This window comes from Onychostruthus taczanowskii, unplaced genomic scaffold (assembly GCF_017590055.1).
Source record: "Onychostruthus taczanowskii isolate IOZ18803 unplaced genomic scaffold, ASM1759005v1 scaffold8, whole genome shotgun sequence".
NCBI lineage: Eukaryota > Metazoa > Chordata > Aves > Passeriformes > Passeridae > Onychostruthus > Onychostruthus taczanowskii.
This window is the reverse complement of record NW_024505892.1, coordinates 16480338-16498199: the sequence shown is the minus strand read 5'-3', so window position 1 is coordinate 16498199 and position 17862 is coordinate 16480338. Positions and strand designations below refer to the sequence as shown.

General features: G+C 40.3%; 1 protein-coding gene across 10 annotated transcripts in view; it reads right to left on the bottom strand.

The window, feature by feature from the left end:
• Positions 1 to 17141, bottom strand: part of REPS1 (RALBP1 associated Eps domain containing 1) — a 61145-nt gene extending 44004 nt beyond the window's left edge. For all 10 annotated transcript variants that reach the window (XM_041423621.1, XM_041423632.1, XM_041423622.1 and 7 more), the window contains exons 1-2: positions 16949 to 17141; positions 1100 to 1223 (exon numbers count right to left, since the gene is read on the bottom strand). In XM_041423621.1, coding sequence (XP_041279555.1) covers positions 1100 to 1223; positions 16949 to 17101 — 277 coding nt within the window. In that variant the 5' untranslated portion in view covers positions 17102 to 17141. The remainder of the gene's footprint in view (positions 1 to 1099; positions 1224 to 16948) is intronic.
• Between the last annotated feature and the right edge of the window lie 721 nt (positions 17142 to 17862).

Here is a 17862-nt window from a genome sequence, read left to right as displayed (position 1 = left end):
AACTCCATGAAACCAGTATAAACAGTTTGTATGAGCCTAGAATAAACATAACTGTGAAAGTATACACAGTGATTCATTTCTTTTTTATAGCTTTGTCAAATACTTCTGTCATATCAGATTGTTTTCAACAGTCTCCTTAATTGCTTCATCTATATCCTTTAGACATAGTCTCCTAAGACTTCTTTTATTTACTAGCATATGAAAATCATAACATTATTCCACAGACATGAAATCTATTAGGAAAGTCACTCTAAGGCAAAACTGTGGTCCAAAGATATTTTTAGCTTGTGAGCTGTGTACTATAATGCAAGGGCTATAGTGCCTTAAAACTCATTACTTCATCTTCCTAAGTCTCTTTTCATCTTACAAAACAACAAGGACACGGATCCACTTATCTCATTCAGAAGGCTACAGGAGAGCCTCACATCAAAGCTCTTCCTGCAGCTCTAAACCGTCTTTCTAGAGTAAGCCTTCCTCCTGTTTCACCTATTTCACCACCCATACCACAGCTGACCTTTGAAAAGTAGGGTAACAGGTGATTTGGCTGACAACAGACTTCAAAGATCTTTTTACAGGTCACTTTTTTCACTAGGAAAAAATCTTAAGCTAATCTTCATATCTGCTCCTTGAAGGGAAAAAACTGTCAAACCAAGTGCAAAGAGATGTAATGTTAGAAAAGATAACCTTCTGTTTGCCACAATCAAGGCTTTGGAAACCCAGCAGCTACAAAAGCTTGCAAATGCTGTACTCTTCTCTCCTTCCTGTTTACATCACTCCTCTTAGTACTTCACTCAGAGGACACAGCACACACTTTCTCACATCACTAATCTACAGAATTAATTTGCTCCTACATAGCAAGGTACAAGTTGTTCATTCGTCCCATGGCAAATGCAATACTTATTCAACGAGTAAGGTATTTCAACTTGTATTTACTGCACAGTAAGAAAACACTCTATCAGTTTCTCCACATTTTTAAATAGCAACACAGATAAAGACATATCCCACTAATTTACAAGGTTACTCCGTAAGAATATGTAAGCCAACTACCAATACCTGCACTCAGCAACTCAATCCCCACTCTCCCCACCCTGTGATTTACCTGTATTTAAGCTTTCCACTCTTAGAGGGAGACCAGATTGGGCCACAGCAACAAGTTTCAAAGCAATGTAAAACTGACTTCTTCCAAAATAGCCAAGTCTTGTTGCACCACAGAGCTCCATAATCTGAAATGAAACACAGTTACTTACAGAAAGAAATTTTAAACACAATAGCTATACAGATTTCATACATTTCAGAGTAGCGTGCCATGTTTTCAAACATATTGACTGCATCTCACTCCACAGTGATGACCTGCAATTTTATTGAAGGGCATTCCAGCTTGTGCCAGGTCACTGATAAGATACTAAGCACGACACATTCTAAATCAGACTCTCAGAGCTAAATGATCCAGACTACCTTTTTATCTATTGAGCAGTCTCATCTAGACTGCAATGTTCCAAATGGGAAACAAAGATGCTCTTGGAATACTACAGCGAAACACTTGTTGAAGTCAATGTAGATGGCATCACTGCTTCTCTTTCGTCAACCACAGCTCCAGACAATCTGGTGGGCAAGTACTCTTGGCAATCCTAATTACTGTTTTCACCTTCATATGCCTAGAAACGCCTTCTAAACAGACTGGCTCTACAATTCCTCAGGGGCCAAACTGCAGCTGACCAGCATGCAGTTCCCCAAATCTTCCTTTACTTTCCTGAAGATGACTGCAACATCTTTCTCCAGTCACTGAGACGCAACACTGATCTCCACAACTATTCAAAGAGAAAGATGGCTTGCAACAACGTTAGCTAGCCCTCTCAACATGCTCAGAAGGATCCCATCTAATCCCATGGATTTGATACTTCTCTAGTATCTTTGTGCAATATTACTAGTTTCTCTCCTTCAATCTCACCTCAGGCACAGAAGTCTACAAGACTTTGCCTGTGACCATCAGTGCAGAGAATATCAGACTAATTTACAACCATGGACATTCATTTCTGTCCTCACCCTTTCCACGTGAGCTCAGTCATGTTCCCTTGTTGGCAAACCTGGCCTCTTGTCTGATCTGATCATTTTCCTAACTACTGGGATGTACTATTACTGGACTTAGAGCAAGCTGTCCTGAAAGGTTTCCCAGCTGTCAGAAGACACAGTTCTGACTGCAGAGGAGCCCTAGCTGCAGGCAAGCTCCAGCTGAAGAATTGAACTTTCACACAGTAGTAACTGAGCCACCCAATGCACCAAGCTGTTAGCCTGTGTGCTTCAGCACCAGTGGATCTGAAAACAGACTTCAGTAACTCTACCCAATGAATCAGATGAGTTTATTAACTACAACTGAGCCAGATGCAGTTCAACAAAAAACTACTTGGTTATCTCCTTGCCATGCACCAGGATTCTGGAACCCCATGAAAATAAGCTGCTGTAAAACCCATCACAGGAAGGTGCAGGAAGTTGACAAACACTTAGTTCCAAAAAAGTCACAAGAGGATCAGCAGGTTTAGGGTTGTACACGCAACTCAAATCCTGCTGGACAAAAAATACTGCATTAAATCAATTGTCTGTGTCTGCATCACACTTCACACATTGTCCCACAGCTCCTCTGTTATATGTATTTTCCCACTGTAGTATTTCTGCAGCATGATGTCTGGAGAGAAGTCAGGGGATCACACATTAATTTCAACAGGTTGGTTGGTGTAGCCATGATATTATGGAAAATCCTTGCTGGGATTTTTCCTCTCCTGAGAAGCTGAGGAGCCTCAGGAGAGAAAGGTAAACAATTCCTATCTGCTGCTGTGGAATGCAACAGGTGCATCTGTGATTGGTGCATGTGGATTGTTTTCCATTGATGACCAACCACAGCCACCTGTGCCAAGGCTGTGAGCAGTCACAGGATTTTTGTTATTCTATTCTGTTCTGTTCCGTTCTTGTAGCCTTCTGATCTCTCTGTTCTTTTAGTATAGTCTTAATGTAGCATTTTAATATAATATCTAACATAATAAATCAGCCTTCTGAAATGGAGTCAAGCCTCGTGTCTCCACACACGGAGAGGAATCATCAACAGGTTGGACTACAGAAAGTTCCACCAGGAAAGAAGTCACAGTGTAACTGTCAGTGACAGATGACAATTCAAATAAAAGCTGAGCCATCAACATCTAAACCTTTACTCAACCTAATGCCAAAAATAATTTCCGGAGTTTAAATAACTAGCAGAGCTAAAGCAGTGGAGATTCAAGAGACAGCTAGGAATCAAAACCAGTGTGACAGCAAAAGCAATTCTTTTTTAAAGCACTGTATGCTGGAAGACTGATGGAACATCCACATACTTGACTACAAGCAAAATAGAAAAAGCTGGTTGATTCAGTGGCCTAGCACCAACAGATGGGCTAACCAGACTCTCATGAGTTTTATGAAAAGAAGCAATGATAGAGGAATTTTAGCTTATGGAATCATCAGGCAGTGATGGCTTTGTGCAATTTCAAAGTCATGGCTGAACCAGAAACTACCTTTTGTTGGAGCTTGTCAGTACTGCCAGATAGGAAAAAAAAAAAAAAAAAACCTTCAGTTAAAAACTGAATTAATAACTAAGCTACTCTGACAGGTAAGTATGAGAAAGGAAAGGCAGACATGGATTCAAAGTAAATATATATAAATACACAGGAAGTGCAAAAAGCTAATGATACCAAAAAAAAACCCAAAACATAAACCACCCAGTCCTCCTCACCCACCCCGCCTCCAAAAAGAATGCTCTTCTGCTGCTGAACAAGAGGTGTCAAATCCACTCATAGCTAGCTAAAGGAGTCCTCTATTTCAAATACAGAATATAACCTAATTAGAAACATGACTGAAGGTTGAGTAAAATCATTAGATGCAAGCATCTAGTGGAAACTCCTCTGCTGAGTGACATCATGCCCAAACATACTCCAAACACTATACCTGGAAATTCCCTGAAGCAGGATTTAAACATGAAACAGGTATTAAGCTATACTGAATGGGGGAATAATAATAAAAAAAATATCAAATAATTGCTTCTCTGAGATTTAGTACTTTCATCTACTTAAGAAGAGAGAGGATAAGGAATTTCCCTAAACTCCTCAAGGAATGCAGAGCCATCTTCAAGACAAAATGCTTCACAACTGTTCTAATCTCCTTAGATATGAAGAACCTGAGGTCACACTGCTGCAATTTAGTGGAGTCAGGTAAACAACTCAGTAAAGCTCCAGAATTGTTGAAAACCCTCGATACAAAAAATACCAAAAAAACCCAAACAAACAAAAAAACCCACAAAAATCACACCTCTGTGCAGTAGCTGTGAATTATTAAATTGTATGCTGAGTCATCATACCACAAAGACATAACAGCATCAGAAATACCAGGAGCTGGCAGAAACCAGACATGGCTGGGCAGCAGTGTGTTGTCAAAGGGCACTGTTTCAAGCAGATACCTTCTAGAACCCTTACAGGTTTCAAATACGAGGCCCTTGAACTTTGAGAGGTTTGTGAACCTTTACAAATTCCACGTGAAGTGGAACAAATAATTTCTCTATCAAATGCCCTGAAACACATTTCCCAGAACTCAGGAAATCTCTCCGGGAGTGTCTTCCAGAACATCAGTCTCCCTGCCCCCAGGTTCTTCTACAAGGCAAATACAGCCCATTATCTGTAAATATTATTCATGCAAAAGTAAAACAGTATTTAAACAGGGATGACTTCAATGCTAAAACAATAAATGAAGCAACATGAATGCCACCTACACAGTAAAGATAAAAATATTTCATCTGCTTGGAGAGAGTTACTTAAGCTCCTAGTGTTCCATACCAGAGGGTGGTAAGAGGCAAGACCTGAAGACAACTTTAGCAGGCTGGAAGCTAAAACAGACATGCTGTGTGCTGACGGGAGGAGGAGTGAACAAACTTAGAGGAGGACCCTTTGTATCATCTCATCCAAACTAGGACATTGTTGATTAAAAAAGAAGTCTTATACCAAGAACAGAAACATGAAAACTGTTAAACACAAAGAAACCCTACACGGAATCACACAATAGTTGAACTTGCAAAGGTCTTTCGGAGATCATTTGCTCCACTCCCCCTGCTCAAAGCAAGCTCAGCAGGTTGCTTTGGACTGTTTCCAGTTGGAATTTTGAGAATATATCCAAGTAGGGAAACTCTACAACCTCTCTAGACAACACCTGTGAGTGATCACCTTTACAGTAACAAAGTTTTCTCTCATGTTTAAATTTAACAAAGACCATGAACAATTCCATGTAAACCAAGTACCAGAAATAAAAAACAAGTTCTCACGTTCATTATATAACATATATTTGATACAAACTTGAGTTAAACCAAACCATATGAATATACTTGTGCCTCAATATTTAGAAAATGAATTTGAGTTTTACTGTACGTATTAACAATAACCTTCAAATGAAAAACAAGCATTACATTAAAAAAAGTTGTTTACTTACGATATAAAAAAGATTAAAAAATAAATATAATAACTTGCTTCAGTTTTGTTAGTTAATAAAAATGTAATTGATTATGGACTGATTTTATATCACAGTTTACAATTTAGAAATGTATCATATCAACACTGTTATTTCTGCATCTCATACACAGTAGTTCATTAATGAGTTTTGAAACCGAAAATATATGACAGTGTTTTCCAACTTAAAAGTTTACTAGAATACAACCTCAAATTGGTTTCTAGTACACAATGTCCTATGGCAATGCTGTCCTGAAGTCATGTACTCCACTCACCTCAGCTACAACAAAATTTAGCCACATCTTTAATGTAATTCAGGGATGTGTGATGTAAGCTGAAAAAATGTTTCCTAATCATTGCTATAGTAGTGGAAAAAAACCCCTGACCATCCCTACACACTAAAGAACGATGAAAATCTCCTTCACTAATTTTCTCCTAGTTTGAGCACATTTCTGTCCTCCCAATTCTTATCTTCTAATCACATTACTCTGCAACTGCTGTTAGATCGATTGCTGTAATTTCATTTATCTCAATCTACCGCACTAATTGCTGACCACAGCCTGGCACGGTTTTCCAACTACAATCTTTCACCTATTGTCAACTGGACAAAGCAATACTGATTAGTCTGCTAATATTAGTTAGAATTTTTAACTTCTCTTCAAAGATATCCCTTGACAGATAGTTTCACAAATGCAACAACTGTTGCACCATGCAACAGGAACAAGACAGAGAAATGACAAAGATCTTTCTTTTAATGAGTTATTTTTAACCAAGTCAAGTCTCTGACCCAGTTCTTCACAGGGCTCCACAAAGCTTGGCACAAGGTGGGACAAAAATAAAAAAACAATTGTAGACAGATAACAAAAGAATGCCACTAAAAGAAACAGTCCAAGTATTGCTCTGAATTCTGTGTTTCAACACACTGCAAACATTTCAGTCTTACACCTATCCAAAGATCATTTGCAAAACGCATCTATGAAGGATAATGAATACTGCTATATTTAATATTCAGTCAGTGTGAAGCAGAAAATGTTCATGTGCTGCTGAACAGCAAGTGTAAAATTACCTCTAACACATACATTTATCTTATTAGGTATTTAGGCATTGTAGTAAATATAGTTAATCAGTTGATACTAAGAATTCTAAGGCACAGAGTATATTTAGGGCATTGCTGTTCTCTGTTGCATAACAAATAGTAAGGTTTTACTGATTGTTCACAGAAGATAAATCTCAGTCAATTCCACAAACCTGGCTTCAGAACACATGCTTTGAAAGAACTAAAACCAATAGTGCTGGAGGACTTCCAAGACAACACACGCTCTCTGGCACTAAACTATTTAGTCTCTTACTGTCTGAGCTTCTCCTAATACTTCTCTGCCCTTGATTTTCACACTGCACAGATCCACAGTGGAAGCAGACTGCTAAAGTGCCATCAGGAAGAAAAAGCTACTCATCTGCTTGGACAATTAATTCTCTGTATATACGCAGAACTACGATTTCCCATTCTACAGGTCATTTCAGGGTCAAACATACATCTGTTTCAGTTAAATGAAATTTCAGAATTAATCACATCAGAAATAATTAGCTGTTCAAAAAATGACCCAGTATTTTAAGGCTCAGAGGAATTATTCTGCCCTGTACTTTGGGATCTGTTCTACAAGCATGCCCACTCCCTGAGTACAGATTGTCAGATTTGGAGTCATGCTTTCACTTTGCTAATAGAAAAGTAGCAAAAATCACCAGAAGTTTAAAATTTTGATTTATGACAGAAAAATACTTAACAAGTGAATATGCTGAACACCACACACACGCACAAACCTCACAGAGCTTTTATTACTGATGGTGCTTTTTGAAACAGTTATATTTAGGTAATTGCTGAACTTGACATATTCCAAAAGCTGTCTGCAACACCTCTTGTTGTTCCTGGTACCCTGTGGATTCCCAGCGCATTAGTCTCATTTACCTAGTGCAGTAGTAGCTTTTCTGATTTTCCTATTTGCAATCAAAATTTGTGGTCTTACTAACAGCTTCTGCAAAAGCTGTTACAAGCTCTACACATGAATCTGACCTGCAGAGCCTCTCATGCAGAGCTCCATGGCTCTCTAGAGGTCAGCAAGTCCCTTCTGATTTGGTAGTACAAGGTAACCACCACCCACCAATCCACAAAGACGAGGCAGATGCACCCTACATGCAACTACAAGACCCTGTCTTAGAGGGACCACTTTTCCAAATATCTAAGTAATAGACTGCCCTACTTGTCTACAACTCAAAGAAAATGTTGTAATATACCCTCAAAAACAGGGCAGAATAAAGAATTGTACACCCTTCTGATATGTTCAGTAGTACCAATAAAGGAAAATACAGACAGCCAGATGAAGACTCAAAAAGCAACTACCATCCTCCCAAGTAAAAAGTCTCACCTGGAAGTGGAAGACTTCAAGGCAGAGTTGCTCTTTGCTTGTATTAAAACTTTCTCTACTGCTTTTTCTATGGCACAGTAGGTGCACATGAGAAAGACACTTTACAAGCAGAAATGGTAATAAAGCACCCAGAAGAACTGGAAATTTTAAAAAAATCTGAAACAGCAAAAGACAGCCAAGGGAACTACTACATTTCTCATTTTTGATGCATAAAGAAAGGCTCTTTTAAAGTAAGATATTCCACATACCTGTGTTTTCTTACTATGTAATTCTACATAACTGCTTAACCTAAACAGCTCCTCCCTCCTCTGCTCTCAGCTGCAGTTCCCCATTCCTGAGCAATAACTGCTGCTTATCTGTCTGGTCACACAACGCGATTACTCCACTCAGTAAGCCAACAAAAAGTTACTGTGTTAGTTATTTTCTCTTTTATTAAACTGAATCTGTCTACTCTACAACCAACAAACACCTCAGCAGAGCTTCTGAAGTTATTTACTAACAGGCTTTGTTTACAATAGAAAATGTAGAAGTTTTTATGAACAAACTGCAATGAAGTATATATTATATCTTACAGCATATATCTCTCACTGGTCAACATCAGATAGCTGGAACTTGGTTTTTAGGTTTGCAGCTTATGTTTTTGACAAGCAAAGCCTGAAGCAGAAATGGCAAACAAGCCCCAGCTGGCACACACAGAAGGACATTCTTCATCTGTAATCTTTTGAGGCATTTGGTCTTATTCTTGCAATAACTGAAAGTCCATCTGAATACTTATGAAGACTAACCAAGTTTGCCCTGACTTTATGTGAAGTTTGCTTGTTCTTATGGTTGAAGTTTATATGAGTAAATAACTTCTGAAGCACTACCAATCTTCAAAATGTAATTTATCTTCCTTAGCATAAACAAATGAATGGTATTACTTACATATAATTATCAAGTAAGCATCTAGCTTCAGCAGGCACTGGAGAGATACTTCACATATATTCTAATTGTGGGTACTACTACCATGCAGCATTAAGTTGAATATTTTTCCCATAATACTAAAAGCTGAAGAAAGGAGCATTTACACAGACATTTTCATTCTTTTCAGACCTTCTCTATAATTGAAGCACTCCAGTGATTGATATTCTTTGCTAATATTTCTCTTCTTTCTTTTTCGGTTTTAACATTTTCCCCACACATTACCTTCCATTATTATGCCAGAAGAATACTAACAAGAAAAACTCCAAATGAGCACAAGTTTCTGGTTCTTTTGCTAATGTAAAATAAAGACTACGGCATTCTCTGATCCCAGATTTAGTGGTGATGCTGTGGCCTGGACAAATAGTACTGTCTTGGTCTGTTTCTGCTGAGTACATCCACGTAAGTTTATCTGAAGATACTGTGTCCTTACTTTATGCTCCTTTCACATCCCAGTCTTTTTTTCTCTGAGTATCAATCTGAGCACTGTTAATTAGTTACTTAGCTTTGCACTGCTCACCTTCTCCCACTGAGGCCAAGAATCCTTAACGATGTGTCTATCAAAGTTAAAACAAGCCCTGGTTAAAGTTCTAAAAACTGCACAATTACAGAGCTACTCTGTAATTGAGACTCCACTGTTAACATTAGGTCTTAAATTTTTTTAAGATGCTTCAAATCAGAAAAACCAAGTAATTCACACTATTGTAACAATAACAACAGACTTTTCTACAAAGTTCCCAACTACTAGTCTGCAGCAGGAGCACATAAGCACCTAATGCTAAATTTTACACAGCTCAGTCCTGGTCATCCTTTTCTGGGCTTACTGAAGTTGAAAGATATGTTCAAAACTGAGTCTACTTCATTGCTCTGTTACCATACTTCAGAAGCATTTTAGAAGTCATTTCAGATGTCAGAAGTCAATCATTCCAGAAATTCAGGTCAGACTGTCATCTTTTCCAAGTCTTTTAACCTCTCAAAACACTGTTCCTATACATAGCCAGACATGCCTAAGTTATGCTGTATTTTTTGTGTAACGAGTGTAGGGATAATTTAACTCTTCAGACACTAACCCCAGGTAGAAAAACAGGCAAGTCATGAACATGATCACCAGCTTGGTACATGAATTTAGAAACAATGACATTGCTGGCTTAAGAATGGTCAACAGAAATGCTAAAGAAAAGAGAGTAAGAGGGAAATACTCTTAAATTAATCATTACTGGAACTCCAGTGAGAAATATGATAGTCAACATATTTCTCCCACACTCATTTCTGACTTCAAACTAATTTAAAAGAACAGCAGAACTCCAATCTGACATCTAGGAATTCTACAAGAAGGACTAACCTAAACCAACAAACATTTACAACTAAATAGGTAGGAAACTTGTCTGCAAGGACTAATATTTTGAGAGCTAGTAAACACAATTGAAAAGTCACAGAGACTGCCAGCAAAGTCCTGTAATTTCACAGTATCTGCAGTAACATTTACTGAAGATTAGACTAAGATGAAGGCATGTTTGCCATTTTTCACAGTCAGTCAAGTACTTAAAACTTCTAACACAAAAGAACTGCTTTTACCGGTAAAAGATCAAATTTACAATCCATAATTTTGTACAGCCAAGTTGATTCTAAGACAGCTACATTTGCCAAAGGCCCTGATATTTCCAATTCTAGAATTCTATCCAGTTATGTCAGAAAGGATATTAATCACCCCTGCTGTCATCTGACAGCATGTTTAAAAAGAAAAGAATAAACTGTTTTCAAACTAAGCTGAGCTGTGATACTTGAAATTATCTGAGTGCTGTGTTGGCATATGGAATTATGAAGGAATTATTTACTATGTAAGTGATTGTACAGTATGAATATCGATTTCAAAGTCTCAAAACCAATTACACTAAGAAATCCACTAAAAACAAATGTAAGTCTAATAGACTTAATCTAAAGTCCCACAGTTTTGCCATAACTTCCTGCCTTTTGTTTCAAAAAATAACGACTGTTCTTTTCCTAAATGCTGCTGACATATGAGACCACTCCAACTAATTAACTGTAAAAATAAATTAATTTTCAGCCTACTATAGTCTCTGTGAAAGTAACATCACTTAAATAAACATTTTAACCAGAATTCTGCAGAAACTCAAAGCATAATTCACAGGATAGACAGCAGATTAAAAGCCATTCATGGCGATAACAGAAAGTACTCTCGTGTTTATCTCATCAATCAATACAGGGAATCAAAGCTAACCTACTGCGCAGCTGAAAGGAGAATACTCTATTACAGTGACATTTGAAGGGAAAAAATAGGTGATTCACAAATCAGGTATTTTTAACTGCAGATCCAGGCACTTATAAAAGGTTTTTAATAACTCTTGTTTACTAAATGAGGACTGGGATATAGCATAATATATGCATGCAAACATATCTGAAAATATACGAATATGTAAAATTATATGTAAATTAGGTAACATTATAATCATGAGTCTAAAGATTCATCAATTTTATTGTACTCAGGCTAAAAAAATACTACAGATTACTAAGAAAATTGTATCTAGAGGTATCTATGCTGGAGGAGTAACTTGACAATGACCTGTCGTGAATATTGCCTCAGAAGAAATCTAAACTAATTTTAAATCTTTTCTAAGTGATATTTAAATATAAGACTTAAAATAATAAAACAAACAAAATATATGAGTTGGAGTAAATAAAGTGTTTTTTTTTTTTTAATTTGGGCTTGTTACAGACTAGTTACAGGTTGGTATCAGAGAAGAAAGCTTTTTACACAGCATACATTTTTTAAAAATCTAAAATTGCTATTATTTTAAATAAACTCCAAATTCCTATGACTGAAAGGAAGGCATGAAATTTGCCATGTATAAGGAATTGTGATTTCTTACCCCATCAGTTCAGAAAGAATAATAAATTCAGCAAATTAACCAGAATGAGTTTGAGTCTTCTGCATGTCTCCACCAAACAGTCAATCCTAAGCATGCCCTGACTCAGCTTCCATTCCAAGTTGGCATTTAGTAGATTCTACTGATTTGACAAACAGGTAGTCTTTCTGTACGAAAATTCACTGAAACAGTAACTGCAACAACACAATAATTGTGAACAAGCTGTTATTTTCTTAGATCCCCTTCTCGCTATAGCCATTTTCCAACAAAGAAGCCACATTTTAAATCGAGAACCTGAAATTTCATTCTGTCATGGATTGTAATTCCATTTATAATTGTGCTGCCTGTCAGCAAATGAGCTCTGGCATTTGAGAAAACCACCACAGCATCTTCTGTTCCCTCTGTCAGTCAAAAACTACCATCCCAAGAACAAGAGAAGGCAGCACATGCCTGCATCTCAGAGTATGGACTTCTCAATGAAGCAGCTGCATCATGGGTACACACTTTCTTACAACTTCTGATGTGAGGGCAGCAAACCCAGAGTTGAGGTAGACAAACAGAGTGAAATTTTTTCTATCTATGAAATAAGAAGCAAAACTAATCTGTCTGTGAAGCCTCCTTAAAAAAATAAACAAAAAGCTTGAAAGTGGCTAACAAGAGCCAAAAAATAGCTTTACACTAGGTTTTTACTGGACTAATGGAAGCTTATTGTAATTGAAGCAACTGGGCATAATTGTGTGATTCATCTGTCAAAGACTTTCTAATACTAAATTAGAAGTTAGGTAACATTGCTGTACAATGCCAGCACTGAAAATGACAGTTCATTCATTTTAGAGAAGATACATGCCAATACTCACACATTTGTAGTTATATAGTAATGTTGTATTTTAAAGCAAAATGCTCTGACTCATTAATTTCAGATGAGTATCATATGCACCACTGACTTGCTTCTTGTCTGGTGAAGTTTCTGTGATTCATAACCAAGAGTAGAAATTCAGAAAGCATTCTATGATTAACTCACCTAAGTAAGAATTCTACAAATCAAATGGAACAGCTACTATATTCACTCCATACACAAGTAATGAGTTTCACAATAAATTTTTTGGCTAACTGTAGCTTTTACAAGCAATTTCCCCACCACTGCAGAGACACCAAAAACTGACTTTATTAGCACACATACATGAGTGTTTTAGGTCAGATGTGAAACATTCCCTTGAAGCCAATTTCCCTGAGCACACTCCTCTGTGCAGCCACTCCAGAACAGGCAACTACGTTTCTCTTGTATCAAGGCACATAATGAACCCCAGCTAACATCCAGTGAACAGGGCCCGGCTGGAACTCCAGCAAAGGGAAGCTCCTGAAGTGCATAAATATGGCGGATGACAGCTCGTCAGGATGCCTCGTGTTGTGTCATGCTGCTTGCACACACAAACACCAATGCACATGCAACTGAGACATAAGATGAGGCAAATGAAAACTACATTTGACAAAACCTTCTAACTTTTGGCTGAACAAACTCCCTGGACCAGCTCACAGTCTGTTCAAAGGAAAGCCAGAGCCAGCTCCAACTTCCAGTGGTTTAAGCTAACAAACCTCAGGCCAGGTCACAACTAAAATATCCAACTGCTCTAGAACAAAGAAAGTTCTCTGCTTTCCCTCTGTTAAAGAGTTTTCCTACCTCCTTTCTTGTGCTAGCACTGACATTCATTCAACCCCAGTGCCACCTGATACAGAGCTATAACCAACAAAAGGCTGTGATTAATTTTCTGCCCACAACAGGGTTGGACAGGCACAAGTGTCTTAGCAAGAAGGAACACAAGGCTGAGGGAAGACAGGAGCACCTTCTTCAGTGCCAGCTCACTATTAGATTTTTGTCAGCTGCATGTGAAACCACACCCTGAGAGTGATCTGAAGACTCATAACTGTTGTGAAGTAGCTGGATTTCTTACCCCAACACACTATTATTCTATTTTTAGTACTATAGAATAGAAGTACTATTATTCGCTCTTTTATGTAAGTCTTCTACCTTAATGCTCATTTCAGGGATGTGCATAAAAAAGAAGAAATGTGGGTTAATAGAGACTGGTGTTCTGACACATGCATCTTTGATGTGGCATTTTATCCTGATAATAAAGCTGTCCTTTTGTAGATGGTACAAAACAGACATCTAGCTTTTCTTTTCCGGGACACTATAGCTTGGTATTCAACACCTGTAACTGTTTCAGTCTTCTATATGTTCATTTATCCCCACTAAACAGGCAGCTGACAGTGTCCCTCAGAGGGAGAAATGAAATTGATTAGGAACAATGAGACACACATTTGCTCCTATGAGACAGATCTCTCACATGGACGTAACTCTGCAAAAAAGGCTGCACATATATCCAGCCTTTAGACAGCAGATTTGTAAGTAAAACAAGTTATGAGTCTAAAAATGCAACTGGCAGACATTTTCATTTCCAATGGAATCAGTTCTGAACTAGTCAAAGGTTCCTACCTACCTACCAACCTGTAGTACTGAAAAGGAAAAACTACAAAGTAGTTCCTCAGGACTACTTGGTCCCCTTGAGCTTGAAGAGCGACCATTTTACGCTATGTTTTGCACACCTACAAAAGTACTTAGCAGTCATGTGACCAGTACTGCACTTGCATTCCAGGATTATGTAAGGATTGGGCAACTCAATCAAGCTCATTTCCCCACAAGCATCAGGTGCTTCAAAGGAACAGGTAAAAACACAGCACTTACATGGCCAAAAGACAATTCCACCTCCTTCACAGGGTTTCTTTATTTCTTAAGCTATCTCATCTTGAGGTTTAAGTTACATAGTCTCAGCTTTCAAAGCATCAAATGCAATTTTCTTTTGAAGAACCCCAATACAATATATTCATGCCTGTGTTAACCTGGTGTAGAGCCATACCTTAAGAAGAATGCAAAATAACTAGACAACTAAATTATTTTCAAAGTACGAGGTACTTTTCAGGTGACCAACTGTGACTGCACAAGATACTCATAATGGGTCAAACTGCTAAGGGCATTTCAACTTTCTTTGTACTATTTACAGTCTCATTCCTCAGGCAATCTAATATCTTGTTTGCCATTTTAACTGCAAGGTTCTCCTTGAGATCACTAGAGTGATAAGCCAGGTCTGCTTCTTGAGTTAATTTATTTAGGACCCATGGAATGGGTCCGAGTAGTCTCTCTTCTTCACATGCAGTCTACTTTGCAAGAAAATAGCTGACCTTCTCTGCAAAAGATAAGGATATAATCTGTGGACACTTGTTTTCAGAATTCCAGATCTTTCCAAGATCTTGCACTAAATTCCTGCAAAAAATAGTCTCTAGTACTAGCTTACTATACACTGATTCAGACAAGTTTTATGTAAAAGAAATTTCTAAATACAGCAAAGATGTAAACATTCACTTTCCTGGGATGATTTTTCTGAAACTAGCTGGCCACACACAAAAAGCAGCCATGGGTGGCCCTTAAGAAACCTTACTCATAATACTGAGCATGCAGACTCTCCTACCATTAAGTCCAGTCTAGCAAGTCATCAAATAAGAGATTACTGGTTTTACCAGGAAGAACCATTTCTTATTCAGCCCTCTTCCACTTCATTGTGTCTTAAACTCATTTCAACTAACCAAGCTGGGAGGCCCAAAACACACCAACAGCAACCCAAGTCAGTAAGTGTTCTCCTGGCACTGAATTTCAGTATCCTGCAATTTGTGTTTCTAGCAACAGCAAGTTTAATACTTTGTTAAAAGGGCTGCTTATCTCACTAGGCTGAGGATGAAACCACATAAAAGGCGGCATGGCTTTCTGAATGCAGCTTTACCCACAGCAGCTTAAAAGACTACATAAACTTTAAAGCACTGAACAATGACAGAGGGAACTGCAAGAGCAGCAAATCATTACAAATAGCTGTTCATAAGAATGGTTCATTGGGAATACATTCCTCAAATAATCACATACACACAACACCAAAGCAGACTTTCCCTTTCCTATGCAGGTAGCTCTGCAATACTGCTACACGTCTTAACATAACCTGGCCAAGGAAGTGCTAAAACTGTGCACATACGTACTGCAAGTATGGGCCCGCATCTGTCTTAACACCACATTTTTTGTTATTAGAAACATTTGGCTGACTACAGGTAAGTTAATACCTGCCGGCAAGTGATGTCCAAAAAAGACTGCATGGCTTAAGGTGAAGTGGACCAGTGTCAGTAGCTCCCAGTGACACAAAACCAGATTTCCCTCTGTGCTGCTCTTCATCAGCAGATCATGGGGACAATCTCGCCCATCCTCAGTTTTACACTCTACAGTTCTGACGCTGTGGATGGCTTCTGTCAGCATGGAATATTTTCCTACCAGTTGCTGGACGCTGGCAGTAGAGACATCACCAGCCCCTTCCCAGCCCTGCAGTTGGAGGCACATAAGGGGAGGGGGGCCTGGCACAGGGTGCACTACTCGCTGCGTCCCCTGCCCTTCCCTTGCAGCCGGAGGGGCTCAGGTGGCCTGTCAGACAACAGCTCCGTCCTTCTGTGTCCAGTCCTGGGCTCCTCTGTACAAGAATGACAAGGAGCTAACAGAGAGAGTCCAGCGGAGGGACACAAAGGTGATCAGGGTCTGGAGCTCTCTGGTCAGGACAGACTGATGGAGCTGGGCCTGTCTAGTCTAGACAAGACTGAGAGAGGATCTCATTAATGCACATAAATATCTCAAAGGGGATGGTGCCAGGCTCTTTCCAGTGGTGCCCAGTGACAGGATGAGTAGCAATGGCCATAAACTAAATCACAGTAAGTTTCACCTCAGCACGAGGCAGAGCCTCCTCACACCGAGGGCGGCAGAGCACTGCACAGGCTGCCCAGGGAGGCAGCGGAGAGACTCTCTGGACACACTCAAACCCCACCTGGACGCGTTCCTGTGTCAGCTGCTCGAGGTGACCCTGCCTCGGCAGGGGGTCGGACTGGATGATCTCCACAGGTCCCTTCCAACCCCAAAGATTCTGTGATCCCCGAGTCCCCGCGGGCAGGACGACCCCCGCCCAAGGGCTGCGGGGTGGGACGCGGGCCGGACGGAGGGGAAGGGCAGGGCCGGGCCGGGGCCATCTCGGCACGATGGGGCGGTGCCCAGGCCCGCCGACCCCCGGGGTCCCCGCGGCGGCGGCCGTACCTGCATGACCACGTCGTTGGGCAGCTGCGCGGCGCGGAAGAGCTCCAGGACGCGCCCGTTGGACGCCACCTTCTTGGTACTCTCGGTGTCGCAGTAGGAGAAGAGGTCGCAGTAGTAGCGCTGCTCCGCCTCGCTCAGCGTCATCCCCTCCATCTTTTAGCGCCGCGGATCATCCGCATCCGGCGGCTCCGCGGTCCGGCCGTGCGGCGCAGCGCCCCCTGTGGGAGTGGCGGCGCGGGGCAGGCCCCCGGTGCGGGGGCGTGTCGCTCTCCGGCTCGGCCGGGACTGCCCTGGCCCCCCGGGAAGCTGCCCAGTAAATCTGGGGATGCTCAGCTGCGCGGCCGTCCCGGCTTACTGAGTCGTGTGAGAGGCTGAGGCAGTGCCGAGCGGCTTCCCGAGCCTGCCTTCACAGAATCACAGACACAATTAGGTTGGAAAAAAAGACTCGAAATCATCGAGTGCAACCTATGACTGAACACCACCACGGTCAACTAGACCGTGGCACTCTGTGCCACGTCCAGGCTTTCCTTACATACCTCCAGGTCCTTTCCTTACATACCACCACCTCCACAGGCAGCCCATTCCAACGTCTTGTTACCCCTTCTGTAAAGAAATTCCTCCACCTGTCGCTGGTACAGCTTGAAACAATGTCCTCTTGTCCTGTCGCTGGTTGCCTGGGAGAAGAGACGACCCACAGCTGCCTACACCCTTCTTTCAGGGAGTTGAAGAGAGTGATAAGGTCTCCCCTGAGCCTTCTCCAGGCTAAATACCCGCAGCTCCCTCAGGTGTTCCTCGTGCCCATCTCTGGACTTGCTCCAGCACCTCAATGTCTGTCCTGAATTGAAGGAGCCAGAACCTGGACACAGGACTCGAAGTATAGCATCGCCAGTGCTGAGTACAGGAGAATAATCACT